Below are 24,407 nucleotides of genomic sequence, written 5' to 3'. Positions count from 1 at the left end.
GGGGGGGGGGGGGGGGAACCAAACCCAGAACAGCCAAACAATGTTATAAAAACAGTATCACAGGCTAGAGGGGGTAGGTATGTCCTTTTGTTTCTAGCTGTAAGAGGCCTGGTGCCACTTGCTGATCCATAGGGTGTGTTTTTATTACTGTGCCGAGTCCTTCTGAGGGTGACAGGGCTGCATTCATTGCAGACAACCTCTTGGATCAGCCACTGCCTTTCCTTTTGTGGGTGGGTGGATGGGTGATTGGTTGGTTGTTTCCCCAGCTTGAAGCAATATTTAAGTTTTAGAATTTGCAGGTTGGTTACCCAAATCATTTTTCAGCTGTGTAACATGTTAGAATGTGTGTGAGTCCTCTGAGGGACAACTTGAATAAGGTAGTTTCCCATTTCACTCTGGTAACAGAGATTAAGGCTAACAAAACAGCACTCGTATGTCAATACAATGGTGACATGTAAGATGCTGTTATCTGTAGTTTCACTAGAGATTTCCATACCTTTCAACAAGGTGGGACTCGTGGTAAATTTATGTTTTCTGTTCCCTGTGCTATAAAAAAAGAAGAGTGCAATTGGGCCTCCATTTCAATTAGAAATGTTTCATACCGTATATAAACATACAATATGTGTGTATTTTATTCTGTGAGTCTATATATGTGAGATACCTGAATCTTGCAACAAAGTGTGGCAAAACAAATGCAGCAATTACTATGCTGATGATCCTAATCTGGTTGCTTTCAGCCCTGAAAGCACATATCATGGATGCAGGATGGCATTCATAAGAAACAGAAAACTAAAGAAGTGGAGTAATTTCACCCTTTGTGTGGTTAGAAAGCTTTTAGTCTAAATAAAATAATATAAACAAACAGCACAGAAGCAGCCAGTCGTCTTCCCTGGAGGCAGCCCAGCACTCTGCAGGCTTGGATACAGCTATTGATTTTTCTCTAGTGCCTAGTCACCCACAGAATCCTGACTGCAGGTAGTCAAGAGTCTGTGCTTTCTGCTTATGCTTTTAAAAGAATGGCTGACTGCAGGAAATGTGAAGTGGGCAGTGAAGAAAAATGCATCGTTTTGGACTGTAGTAGGCGTCTAGTCATAGTTAAAGTCCTTTGCGTGCATCTTCAGGTAGACGAGTAATATTATGTTGTTAGATGGGATACTGAATATACAGTACTCTGAAATGCCACCTTCTTCACTGCTGTCACTGTTACCCATTTCTGCGAGGTTGTATTCAACATACTTCAAGATACAATTACTCTCAACATTATTTTTTGCCTGTAAAATGGAAACTGATCTGTTGACATAAATGATTAATAACAAAGACATACAATATCAAAGATCTTTTTTCTCAGAGCTATCCTGATAGAAATGGGCAGGTTTGAAGCTGGGCTCTCTGGGATGTGAATAATGACATGGGCCTGCAACCTCAAAGGTTGATTTTAAACCCACATATTGATAACCTCATTTTTTGCACTGCTAGGAACCACCATTGTGTGAAAAGGAGAAAGACAGGCTTGCTGCACTTCCTACAGAAAACGCTGTCGAGACTAGTGGATCAGCGGGTGATCTCTCCAGTGACGCAGATGACTCTGCTATTGAGCAGTCTGTTACGTTACCTCAGCAAAGCTTTCGGAGGCGAGCAAACACACTAAGTCATTTGCCAACAGAAAGCCAGGAATCTCTGGTACCTGCCGAAACATCGCCATCTGTTCCCCAGAGGAAACTTATGAGGTATCACTCAGTGAGCACAGAGACTCCTCACAAGAGAAAGTAAGACTTATTAAAAGCAGGCTATGATTTGGTTTGTCAGGGGCATATTTGGGGATGATAATTGCATACCAGGTATGTCCTCTTAATGGATAAGAAATGTATCACAGCAGTGTGTTACTCTTTGGAGGTTTGTAGGTGTTCTGTTTAAAAACACTTTTGGCCCTGTGCGCTAAAATGTTAGAGAAGTGTAGTTCCACAAAACTGAGTGTAAGCACAACATAGGATTGCCTCTAAGGGTTCAATTATATTTTTGCAAGCAGTATTCGTTAACTTTTTGTTGTTTTGATCTGCAAGCAGTGTGAATAAGTGTTACTTCTTGTTTTCTGTGTATAGAGAAAAATCGAGTACTTTGTGATACTGAAAACCTTACTAGTTGATTTCATGTGTGCCTTTAAAGTAATGCATAAAACTGACATAAATTGCCTAATTGTTGATAGAGGTGAGGCTCCTGTCTAGCTTTTCCATGAGCCTATGTAGATTTTACTCACAGAACCAAGCTACTGCTTGCCTTCGTGCTAATATTCTTCAAGCTATCTTTCAAAAGCCTGCCTCTACATCTCTGAAGTCTCCTCTTAACTTTATGGCAGTTTTCTTCCCTCCCTCTATCTGGCTTTTTCCAATGACTATGGAAAGATTTCTGTCTGGGGCTTCTGTTTTGCTGCCAAAACTGCTGGTTTACACAAGTTAGTAGGAAACGTGTATGTGTTCCAGCTCATTTTTCCCTGCAGGAGGCAGGACTGTAAACGAACATGCCTGAAATAGGCAATGACAATGGAAAAAGTCAGAATTGTAGTACTTGGAAGAAAGCAACTTGGGTTGCGTTTTTGTCCCTTTTTTGAACCTTTTGAATTCTAAAATACTAGATTGTTTTTGTAGTGTAGTTTAGGTCTTGTGTTGTTGGTTTGTTGTCTCCATGAGAGTTGCCTAGATGCTTGTAGCTGCTTGTTCAATTAATTCTTATCTTACTATAGGAATGCAGCTAGAAATCAAGTATATTTTTCATTTCCTTGGTTATTTCTGTTTGGATTCGATCATGTAATTTTTGGTAAGACCTGAGTCTGCCTGCTTCCTCACATAAATCAAAAAAGTCACATTTGCTTCCTTTTCATAGCAAATGTACAGAACCAGGGCAAATTGAAATCTTACAAGAAAAGTATATTTAAAGTTCTCAAAAATCACTGGAACGATAGACTTGGAACACATCTTAACACATTTTATGAGTGTTTTTGAACAGCTTACCTCAGTTCATAAATTGTTTCCAAAGTGTAAGTAAATTCATTTCGTCGTGTGGCATTTCACTTCTCATCCATTAGAACCCCTGATCATATGCCTGACTTTATCATAGAAACCAAGGGGAAATACATGTGAGGGAGAAGAAAGGGGTGTGTCAGTGACAGGTTTTTTGGGGGTTTAAATTTACACATACACTGGAGTGCATTGCTGAAGTCTGTAAGTGTGTATTTGGGACTTTGGTGATTGGGTTAAAATGTTCGGCCTCTTACTGTTTCTGCATTAATTGTGCAAAACATAGATTCTATGATTTGTATTTGCCAGGTCCCTTTTAAAGATTAGAGAAGGGATTTCACTTTTTTTTTTAACCCCATCCCTCCTCTTTTCTATCTTCCTGTGTTTTGTTCTTTGTGCTACCTCAACTCCATCGCTCTGGTTGGAATCCCGCTATACGGTTTGAACACGTCTGTCAGCAAATCTAAAAGTTCTTCTGGTCAACTTGCGTGTTCTCCTACTCTAGCTCGTCTTAATCCCTCGGCCTCTTCACCCAACTTCTTTAAATATCTAAGGCATAATTCAAGTGGAGAACAAAGTGGGCATTTTGCACAAAAGAGGTGAGCTAGCACCTGTATGTAGTTTGGAGTAGAGTTTGTTTTACCATGTCATAAACATTAAGCTCTATAGTGTAAATAATTAAAATAATTTAGTACAGACCAAAGATGGTAGTTTTTTATGGGAGAGGGAACAATTTAACTCCTCCACTACTGAATGTAGAGCTGCTATTTACATGATTTTGTTTTAACAAAATTCTTCCAGATACATGAACATGTGACTTTCTTTAGTGTCAGTTGCTCCAAAGCATCTTGTTATGCAGCAGACAGCAGCACTGCTTAAATTGTGTGAGGGATAAGTTGCCAAGAACCTGTGATCCAGCTCACTGTCCCTCCTGAATCATCCAGTTCTGTTCTTCGTTCATGGTAACACAGAAACATTAATATTCTCTTGTGCCTGACATGAAAGGCAAATTGACCAAGTTAACTAAATGGGACAAGAAATAACAGGACTGTGAAGAGCCAATACATAAAGACTCGCAAACAACCAAAAACCACAAACAAAAAAACCCCACTCCCCTCCAAACCCAAGAACAAATAAACAAACAAAAAACCTCAACCCACCAGCTCATGTATTTGGCTTGCTTACTTTGAGCAATATCAAATTACACTTTGCCTCCTTTCTTAGAGCAAAAATGCATATAGAGAACATTTGAGATGTAGACGTTAACCCATAATTCTCCGGGGAACCTGAATTAAGTAGCTCCCTAAAAATCTTAACTGTGACACCCTTTCTTAACCCCTGGAACTAAAACTGCTTATTTTAGCTCAAAAGGCTAATGAGACCAAATGTCTCTGGAAGCGCTGTCAAAAGTCGCTCGCCGTTGGGAAGTGATTTTTGTTGCTGTTTATTATTTGGTTTTGTTCTCTTGGGTGAAGGTTTCCTCTTCCCCAACATACCAATTCTTCTGATCCTGAGATAATACACAACTGAGAGCCTTGTTTCACCATTTCCTTCAGTTGTATTTCCCAAGTACTGACTAGCATTTCTCTTAACTTAGCTTCACCTCAGAAGTGTGGTTATAGCTCAGGGAAGGAAATGTGACTCTACAGTGTCCCCTTTACTCTTCATTTTAATAAGACTTACTTGAATCCTGAAGGTTAGATTCTCAAAAGTACATTTTTTTTCAAGTAGATTGGGTAATGATTCTGCACGCACAGTAGCAACTTCTCCTTCCCTTTCCCTGCCACTTCAGGGTGTACCACATTGAACCTCTAGCCAACCAACAAGACTGAAAATGGAAATTGATAGGGATATCAAATAGGTTAATGAGTTTGAATCAATAAAGTCAAACTGCCCAAGTTGGTTGTATTCCGTAAGTGAAATTACTGTGTAATTGTGATGGATTTACAGCGCAATTGTAAGTGAAACTGGTTTGCAGGGCACTCCATGCCACCACCCTATCTTCTCTGTGCTCAGTACCAGCTACTAAAGAATGACATCACTTCATCACATCATAATGCTCAATGTTTTCATTCCATGCAGAAACTTATCTGAGTTGTTCTCACTTCATTCTGTTAACCACCTTCTCAGTGTGTTGGAGGCTTGTTATTTGAAAAGAAAGAGCAGAATTCTGTTGGACAGAAAGCTTGGTGAAATTTGATTAGTGCTTCTGTCTGTTGCATAAATTGAGGCACAATATTAAATGATCAGTCAGAAGGCTTAGCTTTTAAGCTAGAAGTTCCAAGCTTGCCCAAATAAAACCCTGTTCATGCTTTACAAAATGTTTTTTCTAAAGTCCTGTTTTTCATTTGCTAGCACGGTGATTACCAGCGTCAGCTTTTTTGCCCAAACTCAGTCAGTCATTGAAACTGATAAATTTAAGTAAATGTGCAGATAAAGTTAGCATCAGGTCTTACTAGATTAAAGGAATTGTCTTTAATCATGCACTAAAAATCTTGGGATATAGCAAAGAATAACAATTGCACAGGAAATCAATTTATTTGTATTGGAACATGTTAGTTTTCCTAAACAAATACATGTTTCAAAGTAGAACTTTGTTAGCAGTTCAGTTTTGACTTTGGTTTCCTTGATACTCAGGCCTTCAGGATTTAGCTGTTTTGTGTTTGAAACTTAGCAGTATGTATTATTTTTATTCTGTGGATTTATACTTCTTTGTTCTAAACTATACTTTTCCCAACTGCACTCTCAGCATCTCCTACCGTACTGCCTTAAGGAAAAAGCTTCATTCTTCTTCTTCTGTGCCAAATTTCTTAAAATTTCTGGCTCCTGTAGATGAAAATAACACCTCTGACTTTAGGAGCACAACAAGGTAGGGTTCTTGCTTAAAGCCTGGAGGTAAAACTGTGTTGTCAAAGGTTTCACTTGCATGTATTCTGCATATGATTGCTGTCAAAAGGGTGGAGCTATCCCAGACTCCTCTCCTGTTGAGATTGCAGAGCTTAGCCATTTTGATGATGTAATGGTCATGTAACTTCCATCTATGTACTTCTGTGATAACTCCTGACGGAGTACTGTGTTACAGTTTTCAGTTAAAAGAATATACCTGGTTCATCCTAAGCAATGTCAGTGTCCTCAAACCAGAAGGAGAGGTTGGTCTGTAAAATGCTCCTCCTGGTTGCTGCCAGAGCTATTTGAAGTTCATTTATCTCTTTCAGCTTCAACAAAGCCTCATGAAACCGTTTAGCTAATGGCTGGAATAAAGCAATGAGTAGTTTAAAGATGTAACGGGTGAAAGTTATCAGTGGGATTTTTAATAGGTGAACAGCATTACTGTTCACAACTTCATTTCATGTTCTGAATAAAAACCTCTGTATATAGTTTGTGGATTATGTCAAAGGAGTAACATCCGAGGCTTCCAGGACACTTCCCAAGTTAGTTGCTTATTTCAGAGGGTGACTTGCAAACACAGAGGTTAAAAGTGCTGCTCCAAGTCTGTTTTGTGAAGGAATAGATTACATACGCAGTACACAGAAGCGTGGAAGTTTAGTTGGTGTTTATAAAGCTCCTTGATGTGTGCTGATAAAAAGCATCAGTAGTTCTTTGTGTCTCCTGTGAATAGTTGCTACATTTTGTAGGTGGCGTTTAAGTAGCAGAATGGTAAAGATACATTATGGTATATGTATCTTTAATGCGTTGTGTTTAATGCACAGCTGCAAAGCTGAAAAATTAATTAAAACTGGAGAAAGCAGATTGCATAGAGCTGCCAGCCCTTTTTGGTGAACTTAAGCGGTGTTTGCAGCCCGGTATAAGCCTGCTGCCACAACGCAAGCTTCACTTTCCTCACGCCAAGAGCCTCACCCAGCATGGGCACAGCACGCTGCACTCCTTAGTTGATGGTTTGTGCTACTGTGTTCACCGCAGGCTGCGTCACTGTTACTAGCAGATTCAGGTAACCAACCTACTCACAGGCCGTTCTGTGTTCTGCAATTTTAGCGACTATGAATCCAAACACAGCCAGCAGGCCATTGGTGCGGACAGCCCTGTAAGGACTCGACGGCATTCGTGGAGGCAACAGATATTCCTGCGAGTGGCGACCCCTCAGAAAGCGTGTGATTCTCCCAGCCGATATGACGGTAAGGTCTCTGTTCGTGTGCTCCCATGAACGCTATTAGTGGATGTAATCTGTGATGTGTGGAATCCTTCTTCTGCCACCTGGTGCTCTGTTTGTACTGTCATTGCAGTTTTCCCACCTACTTTTTGGTCGTGCCAAGCTCAGCAGCTGTTGAGTTTTTATTTTTCAGTTTTGTATGTAATACAGTTCCAATTGTGTCAAATTAACTAAACAGAGAAGAAATTGTTTTTATGTGTACTATTTCAATGAGTTGTGGGAAAAAAATGCATTGTCAAGTATTGCTCTGAGGAAAAGGGGATGCTTCTATTTAAGCTTTCCATGCTGGAGTATAGAACCATGGACTACAAAAATCTAGGCCTAGCAGAAGGAATTCAGTTTTCGTTATCACAGAATCACAGAATGGTTTGGGTTGGAAGGGACCTTAAAGACCATCTAGTTCCAACCCCCCTGCCATGGGCAGGGACACCTTCCACTAGACCAGGTTGCTCAAAGCCTCATCCAGCCTGACCTTGAACACTTCCAGGGATGGGGCATCCACAGCTTCTCTGGGCAACCTGTTCCAGTGCTTCACCACCCTCTCCGTGAAGAATTTCTTTCTGATATCCAATCTAAACCTCCTCACTTTCAATTTAAACCCGTTACCCCTTGTCCTGTCACTACAGGCCCTTGTAAAAAGTCCCCCCCAGCTTCCTTGTAGCCCCTTCAGGTACTGGAAGGGGCAATAAGGTCTCCCCGGCGCCTTCTCTTCTCCAGGCTGAAACAGCCCAACTCTCTCAGCCTGTCCCCATAGCAGAGGTGCTCCCACCCTCCTGTCATCTTCGTGGCCTCCTCTGGACTCTCTGCAACTGGTCTATATCCTTCTGATGTTGTGGGATATGAGGGTTATGACAGTTGAGTTCTGTGGTGTGTACTTTATACCAGGCTGAATTTGACCTCGTTTATACTGCTCTAGTCTGTGTTTCTTTGCCACTTTAGCCATACTGATCCACTCTTCTCATATTTATTTCCTGGAATTCTGTAGAGCTGAAGAACCACAGACTAGAACAAAAAATGACTGCACAAGAGCATGCGGGTGCGCCATTTTATGATCTCAGTTTGAGAGCCAGATAGCACAGCACAGGCTGAGGCCAAGAATGCCTCAGAGAAGATTGTGTCTGTGGAGAGTGGTCTCTGGCTCATTAACGTTTGCATTTCACAGCTTGCGCTCTGCAACCTCTGCCTTCTGACTGATTATACAAGGCCATTGTATAGGAAATAAGTAGAAGGGAATAGGAGGGAACAGTACATTATAGTAAATGTAGTGAAAAGTAACTATCCTAATGTCACTGGGGCGTTTTTCTCACATCTTAAAGAGTGACCTTGGTTAACTGGACACCACACATAGCAAAAGTGTTTCTGTCATTAATGCATTGCTTGCAATTAAATTTGACTGATGATGGGGTAAGCTGTATATGGGCATGGATGCCTCCCTCTCAAATTTAGTGTGATTCAAAACAAAGTGATCTCAAAAGTCACAAAACCTTCCCATATTAAATAGGAAAAAACCTCTAAACTGCCTATCCAAGCATTTCCTCTGAGACAATAATAACTGCAAGATACAATCTTAACAACCTACAGCTGGATAAGCAGAATAGTTGGAGAAACAAGTGTGGCCAAAATGGAAAACAGGAAGTGCTATTAATAGGAGGAACAATTTAAAGTATCTGGCCTTTTTCTTCTTTCTGTTTTTGTTCCAATGTACATACTGAGTTTATGAACAGAGGGAGAAAACTCCGAGTTAGGGTTGTCTACAAGTATTGGGTTTTTCCATTTGGATTTTCATGCATCTCCCAGAACATTTCTGGCAGTAAGCGGTAGTCACTCATGATCCAGTCTCTGTAGCCTTTGAGAGCTACTGTGCAGATGACCTTACATTGGACTCACCACCACAGCTAACTTAGTAAACTCTGTAATTCCAAAGTAAATGTAAGTAGCTTCATTCATCATCTTGTTCCTCTTTCTTTCACCTTCTCTCAAGGAGAAGCAGCACATGCTGTGGGTTTCATTGATTTGATAAGTTACCTGTGATTCCTTTCTTTTAAAGGCTTTCTTGCCTTTTTTTTTTTGGACTCGTTTCCTTTGGAAACAGAACCAAATGTTTATGTAAACAGCTGATGTGTAATCAAAAGATAAGTTTCAGCCAAATTGGATTGAGGCAAAAAGTTTTAACAATAACATGTTTTGTTATGTTCTGCAAAAGTAAGCACGAACAGAGGGAAACAAGGGAACATTCATGAGTTGACCTTTGTAGACTGACTCCACCGACCAACTTCTCCATTCAAGGCCACACACCATTCCACAGTACTCTACGGGAGAGCAGTAAGAAGAAAGCCTAGGGATTTTTTAGAAGTTAGTAAGTCAGCCAACCAAGAGACCCAGATCTCTGTGAGTCAGAGATGATAAAGATTTTCAGGCTTAGCACAGGCTGCTTTACTGAACTTTGTGTTAAACATAAAATCCACCACTATGCCTGAGTAACGCCTTGCTTTGACCACATGTGGGCAGGCACTGTAAACAAAATGAAACTGCTCTGTGGCAGTAACTTCCTTGGGTTGTAATCAGTAAAGGTGCACCTGTAAGTTGTCACAAGAAATAGAGACAACTTTAAGCTTTATGCACATGGAAGGGTCTAGATCCTGACATTTGTGATTCCATTTGTATAGGCAAGTGGTGAGCTGAATCTCAAGCTGCATCATGTTCATTGCCACTCTGTGTGGTTAACACAGCAGGATATGAAGGTGTATTTCCTAAAAGTTTAAAAATAAAGGAAAAAAACCGATGAAAACCCAGACAACCAGTACATAGCTTTTGCAGAAAATTTGGGTTAATCTTACGAGGTTCTGAACTTCAGAGATGTCTAGTGCCCGAGGTTCCCACATGAAGGTGACAGCACTTTGAGTCCAACTGTCTTGCGTTTTGGGATCCTTTACTTCTTTAGGAGGTGCTCATAAGTTGTTTGAGATAAAACTTCATTTCCTGTAGCTCAGCTGGAGAGAAACGATTGCTGGCTGTGCTTTGGTGGTTGCATCATGTATTACCAGGCAGAGAGCATGCTCTTTGTTTTGCAGACACCATTATTTAAAAGAAGGGACTTACTATACGTGAAGGAGGGTTTTTGTTTCTTACTAGTTCAGGAGTAGAGTGGGGAAAAAAAAGTCCTAAATCAGTAGAGTTTAAACAAAAAAATTGCAAATAGATACACTAGAATGCCTTTTTTCTTCTTTCCAACCCCCCCTCCTCCCTGGCCAGTTTTGATTCTTCCCTTGCCTGACAGCTGGACTCAATCCAGCCATGCTCAGGCAAGGTGGGTGCTCTGAGACAACAGTCTCCTGTACAGGAAGCCATTGCTTTTGGTTGTTACGGGAGCAATGTCCCGTGTGCACACCCTGCTCCAGCCACCTCCTGTTTGTGGATGCTGCCACTTTCCCTGCTATTTTTCCCTGCTTCTGTATGTAACTTTATGATGAAGAACATAGGAGAAACAATATGCAGTTTGCTGCCTGGCAGGACAGCCAGATGATCTCTGGTGAGCCTGAAGATGGGGCTGATCTCCGGTTTGGGGATCTAGAAGGGATCTTCTGCATAGGTGAAATGACCTGTAGAGATTTTTATTGCTTTCCAGCTGGTAGCTGGAGGTTTTCAGGGTTGAATTATGCTAGCTTTATTGTAGCAAGCTACAGTTCAAATGTCCAACCTCATCTCTTGCTGTTTCCCACTTCGCATGGAGTGGTTGTGCTGCTGCAGGTGGTGTGGAGCACTGGGGGACAGCATTTCTCGCCACCACCTTTAGAGACACGCAGTGTCTTGGCCTCTGATATTTTTCTTTTTTATTTATTTGGGGGTGGAATGAGTGTCATAGTCCTGCACAGTGGACAGGTGGAAAAAGAGGAGCACAGGTCACTTACAAAATGGATCACACTTTGATCTGTTACAATACTCTGTTTCTTTTGAAAGAAGGTTTTTGTTAATCTCTTTTCCCAAACTTTTTTGGCCCGTTTTATATATATGAGTACACAGCATTCACTCTGGCTCTCCCACTCACTAGCTTAAACATTCTAAGTAATAAAGTGTTTCTTCAGTTCTTTGCTTTTTTACTGTTATACCTGTCCACTCTGCTTTCAGCCAGATCTTCCTACTTCTGTAGGGTCCTTCTATACACGAGCCACATTCTGTCACTATGCAGGTAGTTTAGGGCTTGATGGTTCTCTGTCCTCACTGGTAAAAAGGTGAAGGGAATGACTTGGTGATCATTTTAAACCAGCTGAATTATGGGCTCACTCAAGAAAGGCGGTTAGTTTTCAGTTGGATCAGTTTTCTGGTGGCTCTCGCAGTACCGTGCAAGCTCTAGAGCGGGCACGGGGCGGCAGGCAGGGACGCGCGTCTGGAAGGTGAGGGTGGGGGTTCTCACCCTGTACGGGAACAGGACACGCTTAGATCAGTGCAGAGTGATCATGAAACCTCACCCTGCACTGCAGTGCAGCAGGATATTTGCATGATTTTATACAGCAAATACAAATCTCTGTGGAGGGGACTGTTTTCACTACAATTTTCACATACTGACTGTTCAGAATTGGTCATAGTGGGAGAACTGTTTTGCAGATTGTCAGAAGCTTCCAGCAAAGTCAAGTGCTGGATTTAAAGGGGCTGTGAATAGTTTTCTAAACTAAATGGTGGGAAAGTGATGGTGCTTGTCATGAGCTTTCTTGCTGGGGGAGGTGTACTGGCAGTAGACTTTTATAGATTAAGTCTTTAGATTTTTATAACAGCTGTGTTGGTTTTAGGTTGGAGAACAGGTGACTTGCTTTAAGGTGGGCAGTGGGTTTACACGGGTTACATGTTCAACAGTGAAAGAAGTTGCTTCGGAGGAATGAGATGCTGGGTGTTGCTTTGCAGTACTCAGAAAATATATTCACATGAAATAAAGGAACTTTAGCCAGAACAACTATATAGTATTTTATAAGTTGACTTGCAGGAAAAAATTGTTTTAGAAAGCACAGATATCTCTGCAGAAAAAAACGCTTGATCCATTCATTAAACTGAATTGGGTTTCAGTCTCTGGCAGACAGAGCTAGCAAATTGTTAAAATCCTAAGTGATGAAGAAATGTTTGGATTTGAAGAACTCTTGTTATTAAACCCAGTTTCGTTAGCACCTGCCTAGCTGTTGTGACTTTGTGGTGAGGGTTATATTGCTTCCATTATTTAACCAAAAATTTTTTAAAACTCATTTTGTAGTAGTATTGCAAATACTGTAAACTGTTGCTTTAGCATTTTATACTTAAAATGTTTGTGGTGCAAATTATTTGTAATGTGTTCTCCAATACTGTTTAAATGGTTCTTTTTGAGCAAAACCAATTATTATTAACCAATGACTAGTTTTTAAACTGTCGTAGTAAAACCAGTTTGTTAGAATCAATTACTCAGTTCTATCAGAGTGAATATATGCTCATCATCTTGATTTGCAGCACAGGAGCTTGGCTCTAAGTACCACAGATAATGTGTGACAGTTTCCATGCCCATTGAAATACCAGGGCATTTGTTTCTGAGCTTGAAAATATTAGTAAATGGGGTTAATTTGGAGCTAGTGATTACTTCCTAAGAAGCTCTTGGCTTTAAAAGAAAAATCAAACTCTAAAGCATCACTCAGAGCTGTGTTTAATCAACTGTTTTGAAACATGCAGTTTTTCAATAATTCCTCATTCGGCCATTGCCTTAAGTTGTATGTCAGACTAGAAGAACTAGTTGCTTCTTGTGATTACATATCTGAAGCTTTCTGGAAACAAAAGGGTCCTGCTCATTACCACATTTCGTTATGAAGTCAAATGTTGCAGACATCTGTATAAAATAATAGGAATATTATATCCTTACTTATAGAGGTTTGCAGTTTCTCTTTAGTTTTGTGTCACGTATGAAGGAAAGTCTTGCACTTAAAGTGTTGATCTGAAGAGAGCTAAGGGTGTTGTGAAAGTCCTTTCTTCTGAGCAATTTAATCTTACATGTCTGAAGATTCTCATTTGTTTGCTAAACTGAATTTTGTAACATTTAAAATGCAACAAGCGAAAATAGCATAATGCAGAAAATAAAATGCATAATGGATTTCTTCCATCACATTCTTACCGTATCTTGCCCGACACTTAAACCTGGAGACCAGATGTGTCTGGTAAGCACTGCATTTAGAGACCCATATGTAAACAGCTCCGTAGTGAGGATGGCAGCAATTCATTATATTTGAGCCTCCTCCCAATTAACTTCCTATAAAAATAAAGCAAGACCTTCTTTTCTGTGTGAAGTGTTGCATGTTTTTAGTCAAAGATGAACCTTGTTATCTTGGTTTTGGTGTTTGAGGTTGGTTAGACTAAGTGCTTCTGACAGAATGTTTTTAAAACGTAGGCTTTTGGGTGGGTTTGTCACTTCTGGTTTTTTGCTTTCTGTGGTTTCTCTTAGTGGCTTTCCTTTTTTTCCTTCTTGTTTTTGGAAAGCCTTGTTCAATACTGAGATTGGTTGAATAAGAAACTGTTGATTGATACATTTATTTTTTTCTGGTCAATTACAAGTGAAATTTCCCAAAAAATAAGGTTTAAGGCAACATTTTAATAACTTACTGTTGGCATATTTTAATATCCTCCTGTAAGTCCCAGAAAATACTCTCTACTCAATGTAGCTTCTTCTGGGGGTGGTGAAATTTCCTTTTCATATCACCACCTGTCAAATATTTTCTGTTTTAATTACTACTGCAGTCATTCACCGGCTTTTCATTTACAAACTTCTGGTAAAGTCCCTGGTAGCAACGTACTATAATACTTTCTCCCTATTGTTTGTACTTTTTTTGTGTGTCATCTTTGCACGTAAGAATTTCATGTAATGCATTTGTTGATCCTTTTGGAGTGTAGGAATACTCTACATCTTAGAATTGAAGCACTGCCATGCAAAGCCAAGGGGTTGGGTACAAGTGAATGGATCTGCTGTACAAATTCTGTCTCAGTCCGTTGTTACTAACGGCCTTGTCTTTTCTTGGGTAGCATCATAGAATCACAGAATGGTTAGGGTTGGAAGGGACCTTAAAGACCATCTAGTTCCAACCCCCCTGCCATGGGCAGGGACACCTTCCACTAGACCAGGTTGCTCAAAGCCTCATCCAGCCTGGCCTTGAACACTTCCAGGGAGGGGGCATCCACAGCTTCTCTGGGCAACCTGTTCCAGTGCTTCACCACCCTCTCCGTGAAGAACTTCTTCCTGATATCCAATCTAACCCTCCCCACTTTCAATTTAACCCCGTTCCCCCTTGTCCTGTCACTACAGGCCCTTGTAAAAAGCCCCCCCAGCTTCCTTGTAGCCCCTTCAGGTGCAGTATAAGCAGTGGGTGCAGTACTGCTGAGGTACGTATGGATGCACCAGTACATTTGTCCAGCATTTTCATCTGCTTCATGAGCAGTTTCATCTGTAGCTCTTCACCCTGAACAAGTTCTCTCAAGGACAGGAAAACTGGTGTCTTTCCCAGTGAAGTATACTCTTTTTTGAGGAATACTTGGTTTGGACCCACAGACTTACAGAAGTGCATTGCGCAGAAGAGTAATTCTGCAGGGTAGTCTAAGCCTGAACTTCAAATGGAAAATAACCTCTGTGTTGATAAAACATAATAATAGTTACTGAGTCAGCTTGCCCAATCCTGGAACTGAAATCTAGAATTTTATATGGAAGCTACAGGGAAGGGAACAACATATTTGAAAGGAGCACAGGTCAAACATGGAATAGGAGTCAGCCAAAGCTGACGAGGTTGGCAGATGAACAGGGAAGTGGTTGTTCAGTGTGTACTGAAGTGTTCAGATCCTCCTTAAGTGCATTTACTAATCTCACAGAAGTTTTGAAGGCTGGGCCATACTTGGATTTTAACACATGGCTGTTTGATTCAGTGGAATGTGAGCACCCAGTTATGTTCGGTTGAATTGATCTACTATTTGTCTTTGTCTTCTCTGCCATTCTCCAGATCATTTGTGCATAATAAAGAAATAATACAGGTTTCTGTTGCAGTATTTATACTCTTGTCAGTTCAGGATGTGGAAGCCGGATGGCATGTGTGTCGATCACCCTGTTGTAAATTCATAGACACGGGTTAATGCTGACTTACCAAATGTCTGGTTTTTTACTTTGCCTTGAGGGATTACCTGCACATTCCACCTCTCCCTCTCCTTTACCAAACAGCTGTTGCAACTCTGCAAACTTCAGACAGGCCACCTGAGCAGTTAAACAGGTTCATTTTGGTTTCTATACATCCTGTTAACATGCCAGCATGGAGATGGGAGGGAAGGCGGGTTATGAATGTGTTGTACTTTATCAGAGTAGACTTTAGACTTCTTGTTAAATGTCCACAACTGATAAGAAGAAAGAAATAAAGAAAAGATAGAAAAGGAGCTGCCATTTGGAAGGCAAAATCAAGCCTAGGACTTTTCCGCAGAGGAATTAGAGGTAGGGTTGATAATCATAATTGTTCAGACTACAGAATTTTGTATCCTTTCTATTTTCTTTTCTAGCCTTAACCATTGTGAGCTACATTTCTTTTAGTGAATACTGATCTTATCAGGTTAGTCAGTAATTGTCAGCCTAAATGGAAGCAGGGCCATGGACTTGAGTAATTAATGCTTTGCAGTAATTCAAGTGCTGCCCCAGTAAGTTTCATCGCTGGAGGATGATAAGGGAGTACCACTGATAAATCAGAAGGTGATATTTTTTAAGTTGGCACTTGAAGACCAATCCACAAAATTTGCATGTGAGAAGTAGAATGGGTATTGTTAAATGCAGAAAAATTTAGGTTTTGGATTTGTTCGTTCTTGCTTTAGAGATGCAACATGTTTAATCTGTTTCCTTGCATGTGTGTTGGCAGCTTGGGGTTTTTGTTTTGTTTTGTTTTGTTTTTTCCCCGCAAGTGGGTAACCATAAACTGCCTCTGTAGCTAGTCTGGTATTTTCTAATATATGCATACACATGTGCATAAAACCAGAATACATATTGGACTCTAAAGGATATCCATATACAACTTGGAGGTTGTGTAGAGTGAGAAGGGATTTCTTTCTCCCAAGATGTATGTGCATTCTGCTCTGGACTCCATAAGAATGTAGTAAGAGGTGAATAGACTACAGATAGCGTGCAGTGGATGAGGGTGTACGTATCTGGATCACTCTTACTTTTTGCATTAATGTTTGGTGACCATTTTTGTTAACTCTTCTTTCTTATGGTGATGTTAATTTGTGCATACCTTAGAGAAAATGAAAAACTTGCCTTCAAGATGGTGTTTTGGGATATAATTTCTTCATTGTATTGATATTTTTCATAACCAGCTGTATTTTTTGAATGCTTCTGTCAGTGTTTCCTACTTCTCTTTGCAATAAATGGTGATTGCTATCAGAGTGTCAAGTATTTGTCCTTTTCCTAATTCATATTCCCGTGAAGTTCATTGTTCTCTGAAATGCGGTAGGTACCCGAAGTTTAGGTTTCCACACTTACATCCAGAGTGCAAGTCTGTGAAGATTTCATTTGTTATGCTATCTGAAAATGTTGCATTTATTTTTGTATGTATATTTTAGCCCTTGAATTTAACTGGGCTAACAAACAAATGAATGCTGTATGAGGAAACAGGTGGTTTTGTACCCACCCTATTTGACTCTTTGAGAGGAAAAGATTGGCAGTGGCAAAACTTAGAAAAGCAGAAGCCAACAGCCGTGAACGTTCCTATTCGTACTTAGTCATCTGAGCTTAGTTGTGGGTGTGCTTTTCAACAAGAAAAGGCCAGCTGCATATGAATCATGTGAGTCAATATATGGTAGCTTTCTGACCAGATTCTGAAGGGGTGAACACCTTCCTATTTTGTTAGTTTGTGGAGATGAGATAATTTTTGTGTGTGTGTTTAATTCAAAATCTTTATCACTATGCTAGACCAAGATGCGGACAACCGAGCTGCCACGCAGAATAAGTGTTTCAGGAGTGTCCCTTCTCCAGGAGCTGTTTGAAATAGCATGCAGAGATGTACTTCTCCTTGGCTGGAGAGGCCATGTTTTATTGCACTGATTTTAAAGCATTTTCTTGTGTGCCTCACTGGTCAGCTTATCATCAGGGAGACATTTCACAGCCACACTGTCTGGCTGAAAGAGGTGCTGTTACAATGGCTCTCCATCTGGGATTTGGTAGGAAGAGATGGGTGGTTTTGACCATTCACCATGTGATGAATTGAGTAATTTTTAGATACTAGATACAAGTTATATCAAAGACTTTTAAGCCTTCAGAGAAGCTCTATAAAACAGTAAAATTGATACTGCAGCAGGCATTAAGAAAACAAAGTGTAAGAATTTATGCTTCATATGTTGAGAACTTGATTAAAACCAATGTTTTTCTAAAAAGAAAATATCTTTTAATTTGTCTGAGATTTATTTCATGTTCACTTTCTTTTTTATGTTTTCAGTCTCTTTAGAATTACCTTGCATGCTTGTCAAAAAGTTACATTTTGTGATAGACCAGTGGAAGCCAAAAGAAAAAGTGCAGAAGGTTATGACATGGTTAAAAATTGGAAGTGAGAGCAAACATGTCTTAGGTGCCTGTCTCCCTTTCTGCATGTTTACTTTAAGAACTGGTAATCGTCCCATCATGTGGCCTTAGGTAGTGTTGTGTTTGTGCAGCTAAGGGTGTGTTTTTTCTTTGTTAAACACAGTTTAGAGATTATTCTTTAAATCATGTGGGTGCTCTGTTTGATTTGATCTGCTGTTTGAGTCACGCCAGGTTTAAGCTCTAGGTTGTATTTTTGCAATTTCTCAAATTTGCCTTTTCTTTGTTAGTTCTCTTCTTGTAAAGCTGTAATTAGTAAGCCGTGGTCACAGAAAAAAGATGTTCCAGGCTTTGGCCCATACGATTCTTACTCGGAATCAGTTTGTAAATCTGCTTGAAACTGTCATTTTGGAAATCTTGCTTGGTATTGCTACCTCCTACATATATACGTGTGTGTGCATGTGTATATATGTACATCTGTATGTATATATATGCAATCTTTGAAAATGTGTCCATTCACCTGTTCATGAAATCTAAGTAGTTCACAACAGCTTCTCTCTTTTCAAGATTACTCTGAATTGGGAGAACTTCCACCGAGATCCCCATTGGAACCAGTGTGTGAAGATGGCCCCTTTGGGCCAGTGAAAGAAGAAAGGAAACGGACGCCCCGTGAGCTTCGCGAGTTGTGGAAGAAAGCCATTATTCAGCAGATACTGCTCCTCAGAATGGAGAAAGAAAACCAGAAGTTACAAGGTTGGTGAAGTTGTTGGTTACACCCTACTGTAATCAAGTTCACTTTTTGGTTTGCTCTGTGGCCTTGGCAGTGGATTGTGCAAGCAAGGTTTGTATGGAGTAGTAATGACTGAGACCAGTCAGAAGGGTGGTGAGAAGTAGCTTGGGAAACTGGAATTTGCAGTTGTTCTTAACCAAATCTTTTCTGTGGCTGAATGCACAGCTGCAACAAATCCATTGTGGCAATTTTTACACCTAAAATGCAGCTGATTAAGAATACACATTTTATTGTAGCAGCTGCATACAGAATTACAAGTGATTGCCCTTGAGAGCTGCTCATTTGAAGATATGAATGATTAGGACAAAGATGTTTACTTGGCTGATTTTTAGATGTTCAGGTAGGGAGTAGGCACCTGGATCCTACAGGGGTGAGGTATCTGCTATGAATATGGCAATTCTTTGTCTTTGTGTAAATGTGAAGGATTGCCTTATGTTAAAAGGAATACATTATTGGTTTTATATTTTTATTTGGTGTAGGTCTTCTGTACTAATTTTTTTTTAAGAGCTGGGAAATTGAAAAATCATAGAAGGGTTTGGGTTGGAAGGCACCTTAAAGATCATCTAGTTCCAACTCCTTGAAGACAGCCAGGGATGAGGCATCCACAGCTTCTCTGGGCAACCTGTTCCAGTGCCTCACCACCCTCTCCAGGAAGAACAACTTCCTGATATCTAATCTAAACCTCCCCACTTTCAGTTTAAACCCATTACCCCTTGTCCTGACACTACAGGCCCTTGTTTGTATCAAAGGCTTTGCACCAGTCCAGGTAGATGACATCTGTTGCCCGTCCTCTATCCACCAAGGTCGTGACCCCATCGTAGAAGACCACCATGTTCGTCAGGCACTATCTGCCCTTGGTGAAGCCATGTTGGCTGTCACCAATCACCTCCTCATTCTCCATGTGCCTCAGCATGATTTCTAGGAGGATCTGCTCCATGATCTTGCCAGGCACAGAGATGAGACTGACTGGCCTGTAGTTCCCTGGTCCTCTTTTTTTTCCCTTTTAAAAGGTGGGGGTTATGTTTCCCCTTTTCCAGTCAGCGGGAACTTCACCAGACTGCCATGACTTTTCAAATATGATGAATAGAGTTTTCGCAACCCCATCTGCCAGTTCTTTCAGGACCCATGGATGTATTCCATCAGGTCCCATGGCCTTATGCATCTTCAGGTTCCTCAGGTGTTCCCAAAACAGATCCTCACTGACCATGGGTGGCTCTCCATTCTCCCAGTCCCTGCCCTTATCTTCTGTGACTCTGAGGGAATGGTTTGAGCCCTTGACAGTGAAGACTGAGGCAAAAAAAGCCTTGAGTACCTCGGCCCTCTCTATATCTTGGGAAACCATCTGTTTCCTAATCCTGTTAGGAAAATCTTCTGTTAATTTCACTAGTCATCATTTCTCATGTTTCTTCAGATTTAAAAGTTGACTGTCTGTAAGGAACTTAATTTAACAGACCAAACACAGTTAATATTGCATATAATATCTTAAAAAAACCCAGCACTGAAACAAAAAAATGACCACTACCCCACGATCACTAAAATGTAGACATGTAATGTTTCAGAATGAATACATTTTAATTTTAGGTAGCTTGCTTGATGAAGTTCTAAGTTAATATATTTTACAAATAGTAAACAGTATTAACTGGAACATTCGTGATATCACTTCCCAGCTTCAGAAAACAATCTGCAGAACAGACGTCTGAAACTTGACTATGAAGAAATCACACCATGCTTAAAAGATGTAACTTTGATATGGGAAAAAATGCTGAGTACACCTGGAAGGGCAAAGATTAAATTTGATGTGGAAAAAATACACTCCGCTGTTGGTCAAGGTAAGCACAGTTTGTTATTTTGAGTTGTTGAAATGCATGTAAATTGGATGAGAAAACAAATAGCGTGACTGCTTAACCACTCTTTATAACCAGATTCTCATTAGAGCTGTTCCTCAGGTTGCTGACTAAACAAGTAACAATGTTTGGTATTTTCATGGTTATGTGTATGCAAATAACAGTACCTTTCAGCTGCAAATGTATTCCTAGAGTTAAAAGTATGTGGCATTTATTTTTGAATAACACTTTTCCTTAGAGGAGAGTTGTACAGTACCTCAATGTGTTAAACTGTTGCAATCTGATTTTATAAATTAAATTATAATTTATAGTTATAATTAAAGAAAAAAACCTGGATAATGCCAAAGAAATGACTGTGTAAAGTACTGAAGAAGCTGTCTGCACTATTATCTGTCAATTTTCTGTTCCAGCCTGTCTGGTATGTGTGTATACAAACAGTATACGTGGATATCTCTAGAACTGCCTTTTTTTTTCTGACCTCAGCCATACACTGTACCTGCAAGCACCACATAACATCTTCCTCACAACTGCAGGGCTGAGCAACCAGCCCCTCTCTCTGCTGCATCAAAAGTAATATAAGCTAATGTTGGTTTTTAAAGGTTCTAAGAAGTTGGGTTATTCCTTGATGTTATTTGTGGCACATGTGGACCTGAAGGCCTTATGCCCAGTGCTGTATGTAGCCAGTGGTGCAGATGGCTACTCCAAGGAGCCTCGTGTAGTTCTGTACAAAGCTTCCCAATGTGTAAAGAAAGTCGCAAAAATTCACCACTAGCAGATGTTTAACATCTTAAATATTGCACCTGTCTGTATGTAATTATTCAAGCAAGTTAAACCAAATTGTCCACTTAAGATGACTAAGTCTAGATTTCTAACAATATCAAAGCCCCAAGCAGAAATCTGTGCAGAGTAAGGGAAACTCATTATTGCAGATTTCCTTCCATTCATGTAGGTAAAGCGCTCTGTCCAGTCAATAATTGAGCATGAGAAAACTTGGTATCTGTTGACAGTCTAGAGTTGCTGGCATGAGTTCAAAATAAAACTTAAAAAACTTGGAGCGATGCTAAATAAATAAATAAAGCCCTGCTTAGTGGGTCACTAATAGGAAGCACATACAAGTAGCCAGTAGATGGGGGAATTATCCCTAGCTCTGATGCCATTATATACTCTGCTTTCTTAGAGCCCAGTTGTGTCAAACCAGCGTTCTTGAAGTGATGCCAAATTTCATATCTATGCAGAAATTAAAAATGCATTTAAATTGAGTTTTCCAAGTTCTAATTTAGACCGAAACCATTAAAAATAACTACTAAGTTAGAAATAATTTACAGAAACATTCTCTAAATACATTTGTGAAGTGGATTCAAATATTACACATTTCTACTGGCATTTCATTTTCAAACAATTGTCTCTGGGATTACAATAGTGCAGTAAAAATAACTGTTGCAGAGACAAATCCACATCCTTTTGTGCTTATGTGAGAGAAGGCAGTGAACTTGCTCTAATATGTTTTGTTACCTCTCCATCTAAGTTCTATGCTTGAGTCAAATTTGATTTCTCCTTTTGTTGCTGTCATCCATGTGTTAACATATATACCAAAAGAAAAAAGCAGCCCCAAAATCTTGAAGCCCTAAGTTCCTTCAAACTGTAATACCTAGTTCCAGCACATGGTGGATTAGGCAGAATACTTTCCCAAAGAACAGCGTATTGATCTCTTGTGCAGATGATTTACTGGTGCCAGTCTTGGGCTGAATAAAGTACACATGTAACAATAACTTCTCTGTTACTTTCAGATCTTTGCATATAGATACAAATGACGGCTACCATTACCTGTGTGAAATAGTTAGTCGTTCCTTTTTCTAGAGAAAGAAATTCAAGCTTTAAAACATTTTTAATGTACCAGTCATTCAGCAAATCAATTGCAAAACGAGAATACAATGCTTGCTGTGTGATTATCTGCCTTCTGTTGTAGTCTGCAGATCACATCTTGTTTGTACATGTCCATCCCACCTTCCTAAAACTTAGTCCGCACAACACTGTCAGTGCTATATTAGTGAAAAAAATGATAAATAGTTCTATTGCAGTGCTTTATTGTGTACTTTACATGGAAGAATGAGAGACAGGCTTATAACTTTTCAGTGAGAAGTATTGCCATTTTTTTGCTGTCTTCTCTAGTACTTCTCAGAGTGGATATACATGGTAACCTTACACTTAGGCAGCTCACCCTGCCTGCCTTAAATCTCCCCTGTTAAGATGCTGATGTCTTTTATTGGTTGAGGAAGTAAAAGCACTGTAATTTGATCTGATTCTATGGTCTGCTGGAGATAGCACATGGGGATCTGCTTGCACATCTAGCAGATAGGGATCTTCAGTTCCTCAATCCTGTTAGCTCAACTATAGCTGAACCCACAGTATGAGTACAAATTATTGTTTTAATGACTTTCTTCTGTCAGGGGTACCACGTCACCACCGTGGGGAGATCTGGAAGTTTCTAGCAGAGCAATACCATCTTAAACATCAGTTTCCGTGTAAACAGCAACCAAAGGACACACCTTATAAAGAACTCCTAAAACAACTCACTTCCCAGCAACACGCAATTCTTATTGACCTAGGTAAGTACAGTAGTGGTCTGAAATTAAAATCAGGGGTTCATGATCTCTGGAAGAGAATTAAATAACAGAAGGTTACACATAAAAAGCCTCTCACTGTTTTATCATAGGTTGTTGGCAAGAACTGCTTTTAGTCTGGTATGAGTGAGAACTGTTATTTGACCCCATTAGGGAAATGCAGAATCTGCATTTCAAGCATGGAAGTCCTTTGTAACTTGTGGTAATAAGAGATTTCTAGGTGTAATTGTAATGCATCTGTATTTCAGATACTGACAGTGAACTCCACAGGCCTGTGGAATATAAATTGTCAAGAAAGGAAGTCAGTATTTAAGTTCAACCTGTTGAATGGCATGTGCTATTCATTCCTGATGTCCAGAGTTCACTGTCTCCGTTAAACACTTTTACTTGAAATAATACAGTTGTTTTGCTTTTTGCTTTTTTAATGGGTCATTACTAGAAGTTGGTATTTTTACTTGTATTAAAACAATTAGATTTTTAATAATTAAAAAAGGCTCTTTTTAAGGCAGGTTATTAACACCTAATTCAGTGCCTAATTTTAAGCAGTAACTGGCTCCTGATGTAGAGGCAGTGACTCGGTCTGTGGAGACACATACACTGAGTTTTGTAGAGAGAGGTTAGGAACTAAGGCTCTTTCTTAAATTTAAAGTGACTTTTGGTGGGCTTCAGGCAGGGTTTTGGTTGTCTTGAGTTTTCCATATTCTCTCACATTTATGTTCAAAGCTCAAAAAGATTTTTTTAGTATTAGAAGGAAACCTGAGAAGATCTAAATGGAATGAAATGATTGATTTAGGGTAGGAACAGAAGAGATTGCTCTGGATAATTGTAAAATAACAGTCTTCATATACCCCCAAAAATTGTGTCATTCTTAACACTTTCTTATACTTTTCCTGGGCCTTTTCCTTTCTCACTTCTAGTTCCCTTGTGTGAGACTGCTAGACTAAGATGATAACTAAACCTGAGAACTTTTAGTAAAAGACCAATATTCTCTGCAAGATGTGGATCAGTATTCAACATTATTACTGTCTCTGGTTGCTGCTGCTCCCAGATGGTTTTGTTAAGGTCTGTATCAGGACCAGTGACCTCTCCATCTCAGAAGCTCCCATGAGTCTGCCATTTGTTTTGCAGACCTCACAGAGGTACTTTTTGGCATCCTCTCCATCATCCCTTATGAAGGCTGTTCCCTTTTTTTTTTCCAGTCCTGCCCCCAAGCAGCACATGACTGCTCCTCAGCTGGGTTAAATATTCTGTGGAATCTGTTGCGATCGTTAAAGCATGCCTGACATGACAGTAATTATTGAAATATCAGTGTTTGTTGAGTCAAATGTTCACATGCCTAAACTTTACCCTGGCAAAAGTATTTGTGTTTTGAATGTAAGCCATCTAATACAAGTTTATTAACACCTCACTGGCATACGTGCAAGGTCCTGCACGTGGGTCGG

At 39.9% G+C, this 24,407-nt stretch overlaps 1 protein-coding gene across 1 annotated transcript in view; it reads left to right on the top strand.

Moving 5' to 3' along the window:
- The window catches only part of LOC104513875 (TBC1 domain family member 1-like), a gene marked incomplete at both ends in the record, with an annotated part of 39,462 nt that extends 16,512 nt beyond the window's left edge, over window positions 1–22,950 (top strand). Inside the window, 7 exons of the mRNA XM_010157375.1 lie at window positions 1,477–1,766; window positions 3,482–3,610; window positions 5,761–5,880; window positions 7,005–7,144; window positions 18,278–18,463; window positions 20,168–20,329; window positions 22,792–22,950. Coding sequence (XP_010155677.1) covers window positions 1,477–1,766; window positions 3,482–3,610; window positions 5,761–5,880; window positions 7,005–7,144; window positions 18,278–18,463; window positions 20,168–20,329; window positions 22,792–22,950 — 1,186 coding nt within the window. The remainder of the gene's footprint in view (window positions 1–1,476; window positions 1,767–3,481; window positions 3,611–5,760; window positions 5,881–7,004; window positions 7,145–18,277; window positions 18,464–20,167; window positions 20,330–22,791) is intronic.
- Window positions 22,951–24,407: the final 1,457 nt, after the last annotated feature.

The sequence above is a fragment of the Eurypyga helias genome, unplaced genomic scaffold, assembly GCF_000690775.1.
Source record: "Eurypyga helias isolate BGI_N326 unplaced genomic scaffold, ASM69077v1 scaffold3488, whole genome shotgun sequence".
NCBI lineage: Eukaryota > Metazoa > Chordata > Aves > Eurypygiformes > Eurypygidae > Eurypyga > Eurypyga helias.
Note: the sequence above shows the minus strand (reverse complement) of the source record. Positions and strands in the feature narration are given on the sequence as shown.